This window comes from Myxine glutinosa, chromosome 6 (assembly GCF_964187855.1).
Source record: "Myxine glutinosa chromosome 6, kmMyxGlut1.1, whole genome shotgun sequence".
Classification (NCBI taxonomy): domain Eukaryota; kingdom Metazoa; phylum Chordata; class Myxini; order Myxiniformes; family Myxinidae; genus Myxine; species Myxine glutinosa.
The window spans coordinates 28,579,853-28,595,955 of record NC_136266.1 but is presented as its reverse complement, the minus strand read 5'-3'; the positions used below and the strand labels follow the sequence as shown (position 1 = coordinate 28,595,955).

The 16,103-nt window shown below is 42.3% G+C and overlaps 1 protein-coding gene across 4 annotated transcripts in view; it reads left to right on the top strand.

Moving 5' to 3' along the window:
* The window catches only part of LOC137429354 (protein PALS2-like), a 729,474-nt gene that overhangs the window by 133,426 nt on the left and 579,945 nt on the right, over nt 1-16,103 (top strand). For all 4 annotated transcript variants that reach the window (XM_078779703.1, XM_078779704.1, XM_078779705.1 and 1 more), the window contains exon 2: nt 14,762-14,914. In XM_078779703.1, the coding sequence (XP_078635829.1) occupies nt 14,762-14,914 (153 nt within the window). The remainder of the gene's footprint in view (nt 1-14,761; nt 14,915-16,103) is intronic.

The window sequence follows — 16,103 nt, the reverse complement described above, 5'->3', positions numbered from 1 at the left end:
GGAAGTCAAACAGTTCAATCTTGGTTTCATCAAACCACAGAATCGTGTTTCTCACAGTCTGAGAGTCCTTTAGGTGCGTTTTTGCAAACTCCAAGCGGGCTTTCATGTGTCTTTCACTGAGGAGAGGTTTCCGTCTGGCCACTCTGCCATAAAGCCCAGATCGGTGGAGTGTTGTAGTGGTGGTTGTCCTTCTGGAAGTTTCTCCCATCTCCACACAGGATCTCTGGAGCTCAGCCAGAGTGACCATCGGGTTCTTGGTCTCCTCTATTACCAAGGCCCTTCTCCCCCGATTGCTCAGTTTGGCCGGGCGGCCAGCTCTAGGAAGAGTCATGGTTGTTCCAAACTTCTTCCATTTAAGAATTATAGAGGCCACTGTGCTCTTGGGAACCTTCAATGCAGCAGAAATTTTTTTGTACGCTTCCCGAGATCTTTCCCTCGACACAATCCTGTCCCTGAGCTCTGCAGTTCCTTCGACCTCATGGCTTGGTTTTTGCTCTGATATGCATTGTCAGCTGTGAGACCTTATGTAGACAGGTGTGTGCCTTTCCAAATCATGTGTGTTTTCAAGTACCTGTGCCGATGTGTTTACAAATACCTGGGTGGATGTGTTTACAAATACCTGGGTGGATGTGTTTACAAATACCTGGGCCGATGTGTTCACAAATGCAGGGCCGATGTGTTTACAATTTCTTTACAATCTTTACAATCTTTACAAGTTTACAATCTTTCCCTCGACACAATCCTGTCCCTGAGCTCTGCAGTTCCTTCGACCTCATGGCTTGGTTTTTGCTCTGATATGCATTGTCAGCTGTGAGACCTTATGTAGACAGGTGTGTGCCTTTCCAAATCATGTGTGTTTTCAAGTACCTGTGCCGATGTGTTTACAAATACCTGGGTGGATGTGTTTACAAATACCTGGGTGGATGTGTTTACAAATACCTGGGCCGATGTGTTTACAAATACCCAGGCCGATGTGTTTACAACTACCCGTGCCGGTGTGCCGGTGTGTTTAGAAATACCCGGGCCGGTGTGTTTACAAATACCCGGGCAGATGTGTTTACAAATACCTGGGCCTATGTGTTTCAAATACCTGGGCAGATGTGTTTACAAATACCTGGGCATATGTGTATCAAATACCTAGGCCGATGTGTTTACAAATACCTGCACCGATGTGTTTACAAGTACAGGGCCGATGTGTTTACAAATACCTGGGTGGATGTGTTTACAAATACCTGGGTGGATGTGTTTACAAATACCTGGGCCGATGTGTTTACAAATACCTGGGCCGATGTGTTTACAAATACCCGGGCCGATGTGTTTACAAATGCAAGGCCGATGTGTTTATAATTATTGCCTGGGTGGATGTGTTTACAAATACCCAGGCCGATGTGTTTACAACTACCCGTGCCGGTGTGTTTACAAATACCCGGACCAGTGTGTTTACAAATACCCGGGCAGATGTGTTTACAATTACCTGGGCCGATGTGTTTACAAATACCTGGGCCGATGTGTTTACAAATACCTGGGCCGATGTGTTTACAAATACCTGGGCATATGTGTTTCAAATACCTAGGCCGATGTGTTTACAAATACCTGGGCCGATGTGTTTACAAATACCTGGGCCGATGTGTTTACAAATACCTGAACCAATGTGTTTACAAATCCCTGGGCAGATGTGTTTGCAAATACCTGGGCCTATGTGTTTCAAATACCTAGGCCGATGTGTTTACAAATACCTGGGCTGGTGTGTTTACAAATACCCGGGCCGATGGGTTCACAAATACCCGGGCTGATGTGTTTACAATACCTGCGCCGAAGTGTTTCCAATTGCCTGGGTGGATGTGTTTCCAAATACCCATGCCGGTGTGTTTACGAATACCCGGGCCGATTTGTTTACAAATACCTGCGCTGAAGTGTTTCCAAATACCTGGGCCGATGTGTTTACAAATTCCCGGGCCGACGTGTTTACAAATACAGGGCCGATGTGTGTACAATTGCCTGGGTGGATGTGTTTACAAATACCCGGGCAGGTGTGTTTACAAATACCTGGGCCGATGTGTTTCAAATACTTAGGCCGGTGTGTTTACAAATACCTGGGCAGATGTGTTTACAAATACCTGGGCCGATGTGTTTACAAATACCTGGGCCGATGTGTTCACAAATACCTGGGCCGATATGTTCACAAATACCTGGGCCGATGTGTTTACAAATACCTGGGCAGATGTGTTTACAAATACCTGGGCCTATGTGTTTCAAATGCCTAGGCCGATGTGTTTACAACTACCTGGGCCGATGTGTTTACAAATACCTGCGCCGATGTGTTTACAAATACCTGCGCCGATGTGTTTACAAATACCTGTGCCGATGTGTTTACAAATACCTGGCCCAATGTGTTTACAAATACCTGGGCCGATGTGTTCACAAATACCTGGGCCGATGTGTTTACAAATGCCTGGGCCGATGTGTTTACAAATGCCTGGGCTGATGTGTTTACAAATATGTGGGCCGATGTGTTTACAAATACCTGGCCTGATGTGTTTACAAATACCTGGGCCGATGTTTACAAATACCTGGGCCGATGTGTTTACAAATGCCTGGGCTGATGTGTTTACAAATACCTGGGCCGATGTGTTTACAAATACCTGTGCCAATGTGTTTACAAATACCTGGGCCGATGTGTTTACAAATACCTGGGCAGATGTGTTTAGAAATACCTGGGCCTATGTGTTTCGAATACCTAGGCCGATGTGTTTACAAATACCTGGGCCGATGTGTTTACAAATACCTGGGCCGATGTGTTTACAAATACCTGCGCCGATGTGTTTTCAAATACCTGCGCCGATGTGTTTACAAATACCTGGGCCGATGTGTTTACAAATACCAGGCCCGATGTGTTTACAAATACCTGGGCCGATGTGTTTACAAATACCTGGGCTGATGTGTTTACCAATACCTGGGCCGATGTGTTTACAAATACGTGGGCCGATGTGTTTACAAATACCTGGCCCGATGTGTTTACAAATACCTGGGCCGATGTTTACAAATACCTGGGCAGATGTGTTTACAAATACCTGGGCCTATGTGTTTCGAATACCAAGGCCGATGTGTTTACAAATACCTGGGCCGATGTGTTTACAAATACCTGGGCCGATGTGTTTACAAATACCTGCGCCGATGTGTTTTCAAATACCTGCGCCGATGTGTTTACAAATACCTGGGCCGATGTGTTTACAAATACCTGGGCTGATGTGTTTACCAATACCTGGGCCGATGTGTTTACAAATACGTGGGCCGATGTGTTTACAAATACCTGGCCCGATGTGTTTACAAATACCTGGGCCGATGTTTACAAATACCTGGCCCGATGTGTTTACAAATACCTAGACCGGTTTTTAGTCCCAGTCCGTCGCTGTGCATAGGCCTAATGCCAATGCATCAAGTTGGCTATCCTGCTGCACTCATCGTCGACACACTATCTGATCATTCCAATCATTGTCTCTTCACCCCCCTTTCTAGTTCTTCAATTAATTATTTCTTCTGTTCATGTTCACTTTGTGCAAAATTCCTTTTCATATTTTGCCTTGGCTCATTATTCGTTCTTATTGAGCCCATTGAATGCCTCAAAGCATATTTAAAGGTTTTAGTTGTTTGAGTATTCGATGTGTAAAGCCGTCTCTTATCTCATTGTACCAGCAAGCAGGCATGCTCTTCTTGGGCCTTCTGAGGATTTAAACGAAACTTAGAAAATCGTCTTATATTTTAAACTTTGTCTCATTATTCTCTTCAGCAATGAGCAGAGGTTGCCTACCATGGCTTCTGAAGAATTCATTTAATGTCCCATGGAGCTTGGATTGGATTTATTTGGATTGTCTGCTGTTCTGGATTTCATTAATTGTTGAAAAAAAAATGACTGCTGTGTTGGATCATAAAGGATGTTTTACCATCTGCACAATGAATGAATGAATGATCGTTTTAAGGCCATTTTCCCCGCTAGAGCGGGGGTTAGCCTTCCGGGCCCCATGACAATCATGGTTCCCTGTTTGAGGCAATGTTTTTATGGCCGGATGCCCTTCCTGCCGCCAACCCTTAGTCGCCTCTTACGATGCGCAGGGATACGGTGTACCTATTCTAAATCGGGGTACACACCGTGATCATTCATCCCAGCAAGCTGGTACTCAATTTGCCGACCTCGGAAGGATGACAGGCTGAGTCAACCCCCCTGGCGTTAATTCAGCTATCTACCGGGATTCGAACCCAGGATCCTAGGATCCCAAGCCGGCACCCTAACCGCAAAGCCGACGCCAGGTATTCACAATTCAATGCCAGGTATTCAATGCCAGGTATATACAATAGACACACAAATTGTTTATTTATTTTTTTATGCACTTTACCATCTCAACTACAAAAACACAACTTTGGGTTATTTATTTATATATTTATTCGGTATTTATATATATTTTATTTATATATTTATATTTATATATTTATATATTTCATTTATTTGTATAAAATTTACTATCTCTGCTACGAACATACCACCTTGAATTATTTATGTCCACCTGAGCATCTCTATGACGGACAAACCAGTTTGAACTATCTATCTATTCATATAACCTTTACCATCGCCACAACCAGCACACAACTTAACCAGACACAGTGGTGTAGGGCAATCTACACGTAAGCTACCTTCAATTCCTGCCAATACTCTCCTAACCCCTTCGCTGTCACTACTTTTCCGGGGAGACCATTCCATGCATTAACCACTCTGACTGAAAAACCTCTGCCTTAAAAATATCCTTATATGTTCATCTTATACTTACCCTCAATTTATGGCCCCTGGCCCGAACACTTTCCACTCTGCTAAAAAACCTCACTGCGTCTATTTTGTCCACGCCCTTCATTATCTTAAACATCTCCATCAAATCCCCTCATAATCGTCTACTTTCTCATGCATAAAGTCCTGTCTCCTTCAACCATTCCTTAAAGCTTAGCCTAGATATCCCTTGAGTCAATCTACAGTGTGAGCTACAAGTCCCAGGACACGGTTTTAGCTGCTTATACAACATTTGGTTATACCATCTACCAGGGTGAGCCGTAAGCCCCAGGTGTAATAACATTACAATAATACAACAATTACAATACCTCCTTAGACATCGAGTGCATCCGTCTGACATCCGCGGATGTCACGGCACAATAGAATTTTTCTCTACGTGTGTTGTGAAAACCGACGCAAAATACCATGTGTTATGGTGCCAAATGCTTCCTGAATGCATTGTTCCAGTTCATCAACGGATGCCGTGCGATGTTCTGCAACCTTAGCTTTGACGTGCCCCCACAGATCATTGTCCCAAGCAGTCAGGTCACGACTGAGCGGTGACCACAGAAGCTGTCAACCTGTTTTCATGATCTACATCTGACAATTCACAAATGACAGTTGGTTTATATGGTTTCATGTGAAGGTCTTCTTTAATTGTGTAACGTAACGATGAATACAAAACATCCAACTCTGCAGAACGTTTCCATAATGATTTTTTCAGAGATCTGAGAATGGATGTTTTAATGTTTTGAATTCCCAAATCACGAATTTTTTGGTCGTCTGCGCTTGCTGTCGAGTACACTTTCAGTTTGAAATGCCTTTTTTCCCCCAAAGATGAAGATTTTTTTCCCCCCAAAGAAAACAAAATGCTCCTCGAAGTCGTCTTGCACCTGTTTCATCATCTTCTTTGTGTTTCTCCTCTTGTACCACACCACTGCTACCAGCCTATCTTCCACTGTAAAAGGACTGGTGTCTGCCATCTTGGTTTAATGTATTATTTGTACTAGTGAGGTACCCATGCTGGGTGGGAGGCCAGAAGCAAACAGACAATGCAGAAACGGCGAATGCTAAAGCATGAAACCAATAAATTCCACATTCCTGTAGCACCTTCAGTCGCATGTCAGACATGGACAGCAAGTTCGTGAAGGACTTCCATGAAAAACGTACACATTCGCAAACAAACGGGTACGTTTGTTCCATACCCAGTCAATGGCGAATCTGCATATGGCGATCCGCGAATTTCACGTTTAGAAAGTAGAAACCGTCACGGCATTTCGTCATTCACTTGAACTCGGTCCCTTTTTTCATTCCAAACAGCAAAACTCCAATAACAAATGAAATAACATTAATATCAAAAAAGAAACTTTTAACAACATTCGTGACATAAACAAATATTTAAATCCTGATGTGAAGTGCCGTACGGTTGGGTGAATACAATTACGAATTCAAAATCGTAATTGTATTCACTCAATTCCAATCATCAATTGATACTTTAACAAAACGATTAACACGATTAACGTTCAACGATTTAGCATTACATTGAATGACGGTTGTATTGGGATATTATGAAACCCGCACATTGCCGTAATCTGTCCACTTCCGCATTCGTGGCAGGTTCATAATTGTCATGTTCATAACAGTATTTGTAGAATTTCAATAACAGCCACATTACTGTTCATATCGGTAAATATTATTCCATCATGTTTGGAAAAACTGGAAAATTGAAAAATTGGAAAAAATGGAAAAACAATATAGCCTATTATGCTCCAGGGGGTACCAGGATTACCCACCCAAAATATCGTTGCGATCGGTTCAGCCGTTTTTGCGGTACCTTCGAACAGACGGACGGACAGATGGACATTTGGTGAATTATAGTAAGATTATCTGAAAAGAAGACTATAAATACATGATATAAACAAATCTTGTATAAGCAGTTAAAACCGTGTCCTGGGACTCATGATTCACCAGGTACTATCCCTAAGCATATTGTAACCCCTCTATGGGAGCTTTGCCCTTCCATTGATTGGGTGACTGTGGTGTGGTATCTGCTTACGCCACACTCCCATATCTATTCTTGAATCTGATCATCCCCCTCTGTGATATCTACCTTACCTCCCTGTTTTGTGTCATTGCACATTTAGAAAGCTGACTCTTAAACCCACTGTTCCAAATCATTGATGTAAATTATGAATAATAATGGTCTCAATACTGATCCCTAACCATAACAGCCAGACATCCTTCCACTCACAGCCAATATTTTCTTGCAATCACTCACCTCCGCGAACAACCTCCTGTGTGGTAACAACCTCCTATGTGGTAACAACCTCATATGTGGTAACAACCTCCTATGTGGTCGGTATGTGTCAAATGCCTTCTGAAATTCCAGATATGCCACATCCATTGCAATTACCTCCTCCACCCAATTAGAAACTGCTTCATGGAACTTCAATAAATTTGTCAAACATGATCTCCCTTTGGTAAATCCATGCCGACTACCATTAATTAGTTTGAAATTATTCAAATGCTTCCCCATCCATTCCTTAATTAACATCTCCAATACCTTTCCCTCAACTGAAGTCAAGCTAACAGGTCTACATAGTTCCTCAGTTCTTCTCTGGACGCTTTCTTAAATAGTGCTTATATTTGCTACTCTCCGATCCTCTGGTACCTGTCCTGACTCCAACGAGCTGTTAAAGTCTTAAAGACATCCGCTAACACCATGCTTAGCTGTTCTGCCACCTCCCACAATACTCTCGGATGCATATTATCCGGCCCTGGAGCTTTATCATCCCTAAATATTTCGAGCTGCTTTTTCACTTCCTCGACTCTTACTTGGATCTCATAAAAGTCCTTGTTCACCACCGAGATAAATCCTGGTGTCGTCTTAACGGTCAAGGTGGCCGGCTTGAGATCTTAGTTGACTCAGCCCGTCATCCTCCCAAGGTTGGCAAAATGAGTACCAGCTGAATGTTAATGGGGGGCATCGCATCAGCAGCACAGCCGTGCCCCCAGAAAATGATTCAGCCAATCAGCCACAGACTGCACACAAAGCACCGCCACAAACATATGCACAGTACTCCGCTATTGGAATTTCCTGTGACTGTTCCTGTGTAACTCTGGAAGCAAGCAAACCATTTTATAAGCCTGCCATCTCAACCTCATCGTCTACCAATTATCCTGGGTCCACACTCCTCATGACCCTTTACTTACCCATTATATACTTAAATAATGTTTTCCTGTTATATTTAATATTTTTGGTTGAGTCCTCTTCATATTCCCTCTTGGCGTGTCGAGTTATTTTCCTAACCAATCTCTGTTTACTCATATATAGATGTGTCCGACTCTAGTCCTGTTGTTTTGTATTGAACTAATGCCTTCTACTTATACCTATTAATTACACCTGTATACCTTCCTGCTCATCCATCTTGTTCTCTTTCTGCCTCTACCTTTACACCTCACTGGAATACAAGTATACCTACTCCACACCTACATATTCTCCCCTTGAAGGTTGCCCATAACACGGAGATTAATACCCGAAACACAGAGCATACTAACCTGTACATTGCTAACTGTTCTATGGCTATTCCTACACCTCCCCCATACAAATATAACAGCCTCCACCATCCCCTCTTGAACCGCAGCCCCTGCAAGGTTCACGGCACGGGCAACAGCTCCAGCTTTAAAGCTTACAGACTCACACCTGATCAACCTCAACAAAATTAATTTAGGAGGTGTTGTGGGGAGTGAGCCATTGCTAACTTACCTATTCTCATTACTGTACGACCTTCTCAGTTTTAAATAAAATTCATAAGATGTACAATTATTAAGGACAAAATTATATGTATAAGGTCCTCAAAATATCAGCCTCGTCCTTATAACTGTTCTAAGGTGATTCCTACATTCCCTACAAATGTAACAGTATGTTTAACCCCTATTTGTCCATATATATTGTTCGGTTTAACCCCTATTTGTCCATCTATATTGTTCAGTTTAACCCCTATTTATCCACCTCTCTTGGCATGTTTAACCCCTATTTATCCACCTCTCTTGTTAGGTTTAACCCCTATTTATCCACCTCTCTTGGCACGTTTAACCCTGATTTATCCACCTCTCTTGGCACGTTTAACCCCTATTTATCCACCTCTCTTGGCACATTTAACCCCTATTCATCCATCTCTCTTGGCACGTTTAACCCCTATTCATCCATCTCTCTTGGCACGTTTAACCCCTATTTATCCACCTCTCTTGTTAGGTTTAACCCCTATTTATCCACCTCTCTTGTTACGTTTAACCCCTATTTATCCACCTCTCTTGGCACGTTTAACCCATATTTATCCACCTCTCTTGGCATGTTTAACCCCTATTTATCCACCTCTCTTGTTAGGTTTAACCCCTATTTATCCACCTCTCTTGGCACGTTTAACCCCTATTTATCCACCTATCTTGGCACGTTTAACCCTGATTTATACACCTCTCTTGGCACGTTTAACCCCTATTTATCCATCTCTCTTGGCACATTTAACCCCTATTTATCCACCTCTCTTGGCACATTTAACCCCTATTGATCCACCTCTCTTGGCACGTTTAACCCCTATTTAACCACCTCTCTTGGCACGTTTAACCCCTATTTATCCACCTGTCTTGTTAGGTTTAAACCCTATTTATACACCTCTTTTGTTCGGTTTAACACCTATTTATCCACCTCTCATTAGGTTTAACCCCTATTTATCCACCTCTCTTGTTAGGTTTAACCCCTATTTATACACCTATCTTGGCACGTTTCACCCCTATTTATCCACCCCTCTTGGCACGTTTCACCCCTAATTATCCACCTCTCTTGGCACATTTAACCCCTATTTATCCACCTCTCTTGTTAGGTTTAAACCCTATTTATACACCTCTTTTGTTCGGTTTAACCCCTATTTATCCACCTCTCTTGTTAGGTTTAACCCCTATTTATCCACCTCTCTTGTTAGGTTTAACCCCTATTTATCCACCTCTCTTGTTAGGTTTAACCCCGATTTATCCACCTCTCTTGTTAGGTTTAACCCCTATTTATCCACCTCTCTTGTTAGGTTTAACCCCTATTTATCCACTTCTCTTGGCACGTTTAACCCAGATTTATCCACCTCTCTTGGCACGTTTAACCCCTATTTATCCACCTCTCGGCACGTTTAACCCCTATTCATCCACCTCTCTTGGCATGTTTAACCCCTATTTATCCACCTCTTTTGGCACGTTTAACCCCTATTTATCCACCTCTCTTGTTAGGTTTAACCCCTATTTATACACCTATCTTGGCACGTTGAACCCCTATTTATCCACCTCTCTTGGCACGTTTAACCCCTATTTATCCACCTCTCTTGGCATGTTTAACCCCTATTTATCCACCTCTCTTGTTAGGTTTAACCCCTATTTATCCACTTCTCTTGGCACGTTTAACCCCTATTTATCCACCTCTCTTGGCATGTTTAACCCCTATTTATCCACCTCTTTTGGCACGTTTAACCCCTGTTACTCCCGCCAGGGAGTAATGCATTCGATCGTGTCTGTCCGTGTGTGTGTTCGTATGTTCTTGTGTTCGTGTGTTTGTGAACAAGATATCTGGAAAAGTTCTGAACGGATTTGGATGAAAGTTGGTGGGATGATTGCCCTTGGGATAAGGAAGAATTGATTCGTTTTTGGTGAAGCTCAGGATATTATTCCGGATCCAGGAATATTTTTGGGAATTTTTTTTTCTGTTTTACTGCATTAAAGCTTTTATTCTTATTCTTAAATGATGTTTTTATTCTCTAATCCGAGATATATCAAAATAAATTCTCTTACAGTTAGGGCCTACTTTCTTTTTCATTTATTGTTTTGGTGAGAGGGGATGTTAAACAAAACGTATTATTCCAACGTGACCCACGGCGGGAGTATGCGCTCTTCTGAGTGGCGTTCTAGTTTATTATCTACTTCTCATGGCATGTTTAACTCCTATTTATTATCCACATCTCATGTTAGGTTTAATCCCTATTTATCCACCTCTCATGGCATGTTTAACCCCTATTTATTATCCACATCTCATGTTAGGTTTAATCCCTATTTATCCACCTTTCATGGCATGTTTAACCCCTATTTATTATCCACATCTCATGTTAGGTTTAAACCCTATTTATCCACCTGTCTTGGCACGTTTAACCCCTATTTATCCACCTCTCTTGGCACGTTTAACCCCTATTTATCCACCTCTCTTGGCACGTTTAACCCCCTATTTATCCACCTCTCTTGGTACGTTTAACCCCTATATATCCACCTCTCTTGGCACGTTTAACCTCTATTTATCCACCTCTCTTGGTACGTTTAACTCCTGTTTATCTACCTCTCCTGGCACGTTTAACCCCTATTTATTATCCACATCACATGTTAGGTTAATCCGTATTTATCCATCTATCTTTATAGGTTTATCCCCTATTTATCCACCTCTTTTGGTACGTTTAACCCCCTATTTATCCACCTCTCTTGGCACGTTTAACCCCTATTTATCCACCTCTCTTGGTACGTTTAACCCCTATTTATCCACCTCTCTTGGCACGTTTAACCCCTATTTATCCACCTCTCTTGGCACATTTAACCCATATTTATTCACCTCTTTTGGCACGTTTAACCCCTGTTTATTATCTACTTTTCATGGCATGTTTAACCCCTATTTATCCACCTCTCATGGCACGTTTAACCCATATTTATCCACCTCTCTTGGCACGTTTAACCCCTATTTATCCACCTCTCTTGGCACGTTTAACCCCTATTTATTATCCACATCTCATGTTAGGTTTAACCCCTATTTATCCACCTCTCTTGGCACGTTTAACCCATATTTATCCACCTCTCTTGGCACGTTTAACCTCTATTTATCCACCTCTCTTGGCATGCTTAACCCCTATTTATCCACCTCTCATGGCACATTTAACCCCTATTTATCCACCTCTCTTGGCACGTTTAACCCCTATTTATTATCCTCCTCTCATGTTAGGTTTATCCCCTAATTAACCACTTCTCATGGTAGGTTTAATCCCAATTTATCCATCTATCTTTGTAGGTTTAACCCCTCTTTATCCATCCCTTTCGGTATGTTGCACCTCCTGTTGTTTATCCATTCACCATGTTATGTTTAATCCTACCTTTCCATCCAATGTTAAACGTTTTTACATGTAGTTTTTGATCCACTGTAATGTTTTTACCACATTTGTAAACACTGGTGTTGTATGTACATTTCAAGATTATTACCATAATTGTCCTATGTTCTGATTGGTGGTGTAGTTTTTCAGATCCAAGCCTCATTGCTATCCTAGCTGGGAATGTTTTGAAATAAAACCAAGTTATTTTTTTAAGCATGACCAAATTGTGACCAAGATGAATAACATTTTGGTTTCACTCTCGCAATAGCATGAGTAGAAGGATAAAACCGAGTGAGTCAGTTGTGCTGTCTGTAACAGGACATAACTTTGCAAAATTCACATTTTGTTTCATTGCTTCGCACATCTTGGCTTTTCCTTAATGAGAATCAAAGAACCTCATTTTCTCTCTTGTCTCGGACATGCTTTTTATATTGACGGACTCTTTAATCATACTCTTTGTCAAATCACACTGCACTCTTAATTTTCCAACGACATTCATATTTACGGTCATTTTAATGAATCTCACAAGGATGTATGATTAGGTGGAAAATGTACCCAGTTTCCCTTATTGCTTAATTTACGTTTCTTCAAGCCCCGTACTTAGCCCGTCCCCGCTCAGCGGGACACGGGGTTTTGCAATCACTTCTCTGTCTGTGTGTCTGTCCGGGCCATAACTCTTTTTTACCATTTGAGTTTTGCCATAAATTTTTTAGCAAAGCTTTATTATAATATGGCAAAAAAAAATTAATAATTTTGTCAAAAGGTCAAAGGTCAGCGTCACATAAAATCATCAATTTTCATCCAATTGACCTGAAATTTAAATTTACCATTTGAGTTTTGTTGTCAAATTTTTAACAAAGCTTTATTATGAGACTATGGAGAAGGCAAATTCATAATTTTGTCAAAAGGTCAAAGGTCAGCATCGCTTAAAATCGTCATTTTCCGTCCGATTGACCTGATTTTTTTTTTTTGCATATTGGTTCAATGAGAATTGGTTCACTGATCAAAAGCTAGAAGCTTCTTTTTTTTTTTTTTAGATGAAATGCTCAAAGGTAAAGGCTGCATAAAGTTGTCAATTTTTTTTAAAACTGTTTTTGTCATGTTTAGCATATGGAAGAAAAAAATGAACGTTTACAAACGTTTTTTTTTTTACAAGCGGATGAGTACGGGCTTTACATTTTTAGATGCTTTCCAATTGCACATGAAATAGACCAATCTGCTTTAATCGGCAGTCTTTATTAGTAAATGCACCTTGAACTGGGATGAAATTACGAATCAACCCACTGGTTCCATCACTATAGAGGAATGCTGATGCAGTGCCCCTACTCATTAAGGCAGGAATTTTGATATTGGCGATGGTGCTGCCAACACCCCTCGCTGGCTTTGCTGGTGGGGATGGTGACTGTGACACCCTGCCAGGACCAAAAACAACACCTGGCAAAGGGTGGATGAGCTCCCGTTAGAGACACAACTGATCCAGTAAGGAGATGGTGTCTTCTAAAAAACATCCATCCGGTTTGGACCGGTTCAAGTCATACCAAAGACTTTAAAATGGCATGTGCTGCTCCGTTGCTTGAAAGGGTAGAGCACGGACAATCCCCATCATCAGTTGGCATCCACGGGGAGGAAAAAAGTCCTCCTCAGCAAATGCCCGAAAAACGGCGCCATTGTTATGACGTCACTGGCACCCAGAGTATCCCGGGAAGTGACGGTAGCTCAGTGGCTGTGTTGTGTGTGTGTGTGTGTGTGTGTGTGTGTGTGTGTGTGTGTGTGTGTGTGTGTGTGTGTGTGTGTGTGTGTGTGTGTGTGTGTCAGCTCTATTACAAGCCTCTTAGCCCATGTATAAAAATAAATGTCTAGCTGTGACAAGATATCATGGGATGAAGTCTTATCACACCTTTCATCAAAAGACATCATGGGATGTCGAATGGCACCAGCTAATGCCAGCAGAGAGGACGCACAGCTGAACATTCCACACGAGGGATGGTGCTCTCATTGATGCAATGCTCTTCCTGTGAAGCACCAGTCCGACAGTTAGTAGTCAGGTTGGGAATAAAATCCAGAATAGACAGTTGAAAGCCAAGTGTGCTTCCTCTGATACTTCCAACAATCAATAGGCACTGGAAAATATGCATCGAGAGAGATTTTGAAAGAAGCAAAAAAAATTTTTTTTTTTTCATCATTGCTGTTTGCTTTTGTAACACCAACATGTGGATTAGCAGTGAGTTGCTACTCCATCTATATTATGTTCCACGAGCGAACAATACTCACTCAAACGTGTGATAAAAGGAGGCAGCCATTGTTACAGGTTGGTGCTTTCTTCAAAGTACTGTTGATCCTTTAAAACGTTTCTTTATTCATCACGAGAACCGTTTTTACAAGCGCTGCAACGTTAGTTGTAAACACCACCCCGAATTCACCCTCAAAAACAATGTCCCCCACCTCATTGGACACACTGAGGGGGAGAGGAGAGGCGAGAGGCTGCGATGCAGCACGGTGGGTAGGAGTGTATTCCGTGAGAGTGGGCACAGCATGCTGGGAAATGTGCGAATGAGTTTGGTGTTTTAAGAGGAAGAAGTGCGGTCGAAGGTGGGAAGAAATGCTTGATTTCTGAAGATGAGTAAGCTCTGTGGAAGGTCCGGGAGAGATCAACGGGAGATTGGGAAAAGCGGAATTAAGGTGCAAAGATGTTTGGTGAGAGGCTGATTGACTCTTCGTGTTGACGCTCTCCCCGTTGGCAGGTGCGGTTACTGGTTAGTAATATTGTAAGGTGTGTTTAACTGCTCAGGTCCAAACACGTCTTGAGGAACCAAAGCTGGAAGCTGTGAGGGAGAGAAATGTGGAGCTGGTGCATGAAATTGTTGAGGACTTCGCAGCGATGTCACAGCAAGATGGACGTGCCGCCGAGCTGTTAAACATCCTTCAGGAACCCCACTTCCAGGTGAAGAGCTGTGTGTGTGTGTGTGTGTGTGTGTGTGTGTGTGTGTGTGTGTGTGTGTGTGTGTGTGTGTGTGTGTGTGTGTGTGTGTGTGTGTGTGTGTGTTATGGTGCAGGGGTCACACACATGCCTTTCCACTGTTCAGTCTGGGCTTGATTTTGTATCTGATTATAAAGTGTCCGATTGGTGCTTCGTGGTCAGAACATTCCATCATGAGATGTGCCGTCTCTAAAATGGATGTTAAATTGGGTGTCCTCGGTGCTATTAGTTGGGAGACCTTGAAGATTCCATGGTGTTCTTTCACAAAAAGTAGGCGCGTTATCGTCGACACCCTGAGCAAATTCGAGATTTGTGCCGAAACTCTCTTGCCAACTTACACTTGTGAGTAAGTCTGTTGAGTAAGCCAAACACTCCCACTGTGACTTTAGAGATCGGCGTCCCACCACCAATGGAATGAAAAGAGGCTGATGTGAATGGATGAATGAGCATGCATACATACACATACTATACATCATCACCATCATCATCATCATCATCATCATCATCATCATCAGATATTTTCAGTTCACTGCTGGAGGAAGGCCTCAGCATGTTCATGCCACTTTGCTCCGTCTCTTGCTTTGTTGTTTCCATTGACCCTTCCCGAATATTTGTCTATTTCATCCCTCCATCTTAGACATGGCCTTCTCATGTTCCTGTTGCCATCCATATGCCTCCATGTTGTTAATATTGTTGTCCACCTATTATTCAACCTGCTAATCTGTCCTCGCCATTTCCATTTCCTAAGTTTGATTTTTTTTTTTTTGTATACAACATCGAGGCTCATGTAAGAGCTAACATTAATCAAAAAACAAACGGACACATAAAACATATAATAAAGGCAGCGGGAGACAAGATGGGGAGAGAGAGGGAAACACACAAGTACAACAGTACAGAACAGCGACATCGGGAGATCTGTGGGAGGGAGAGGGCTTGGGGGAGGAGGGATGGGGTGGGGGGGGAGAGGTATAAAACACATGGACACTCCTAGGACTTCCAGGAAAGAAGTCTGAATTTCAAAAAAGTGGATCTGGGGTGAATTAACGGGGGTAGAAAAGATCAAGGTTTTGGATGGGGGAAGATAAGAGATGGCGGTGAACAGCTGTTTTAAAGACCTGGAGGGAGGAGTGGGATTGAAGGGAGTGAGGGAGTT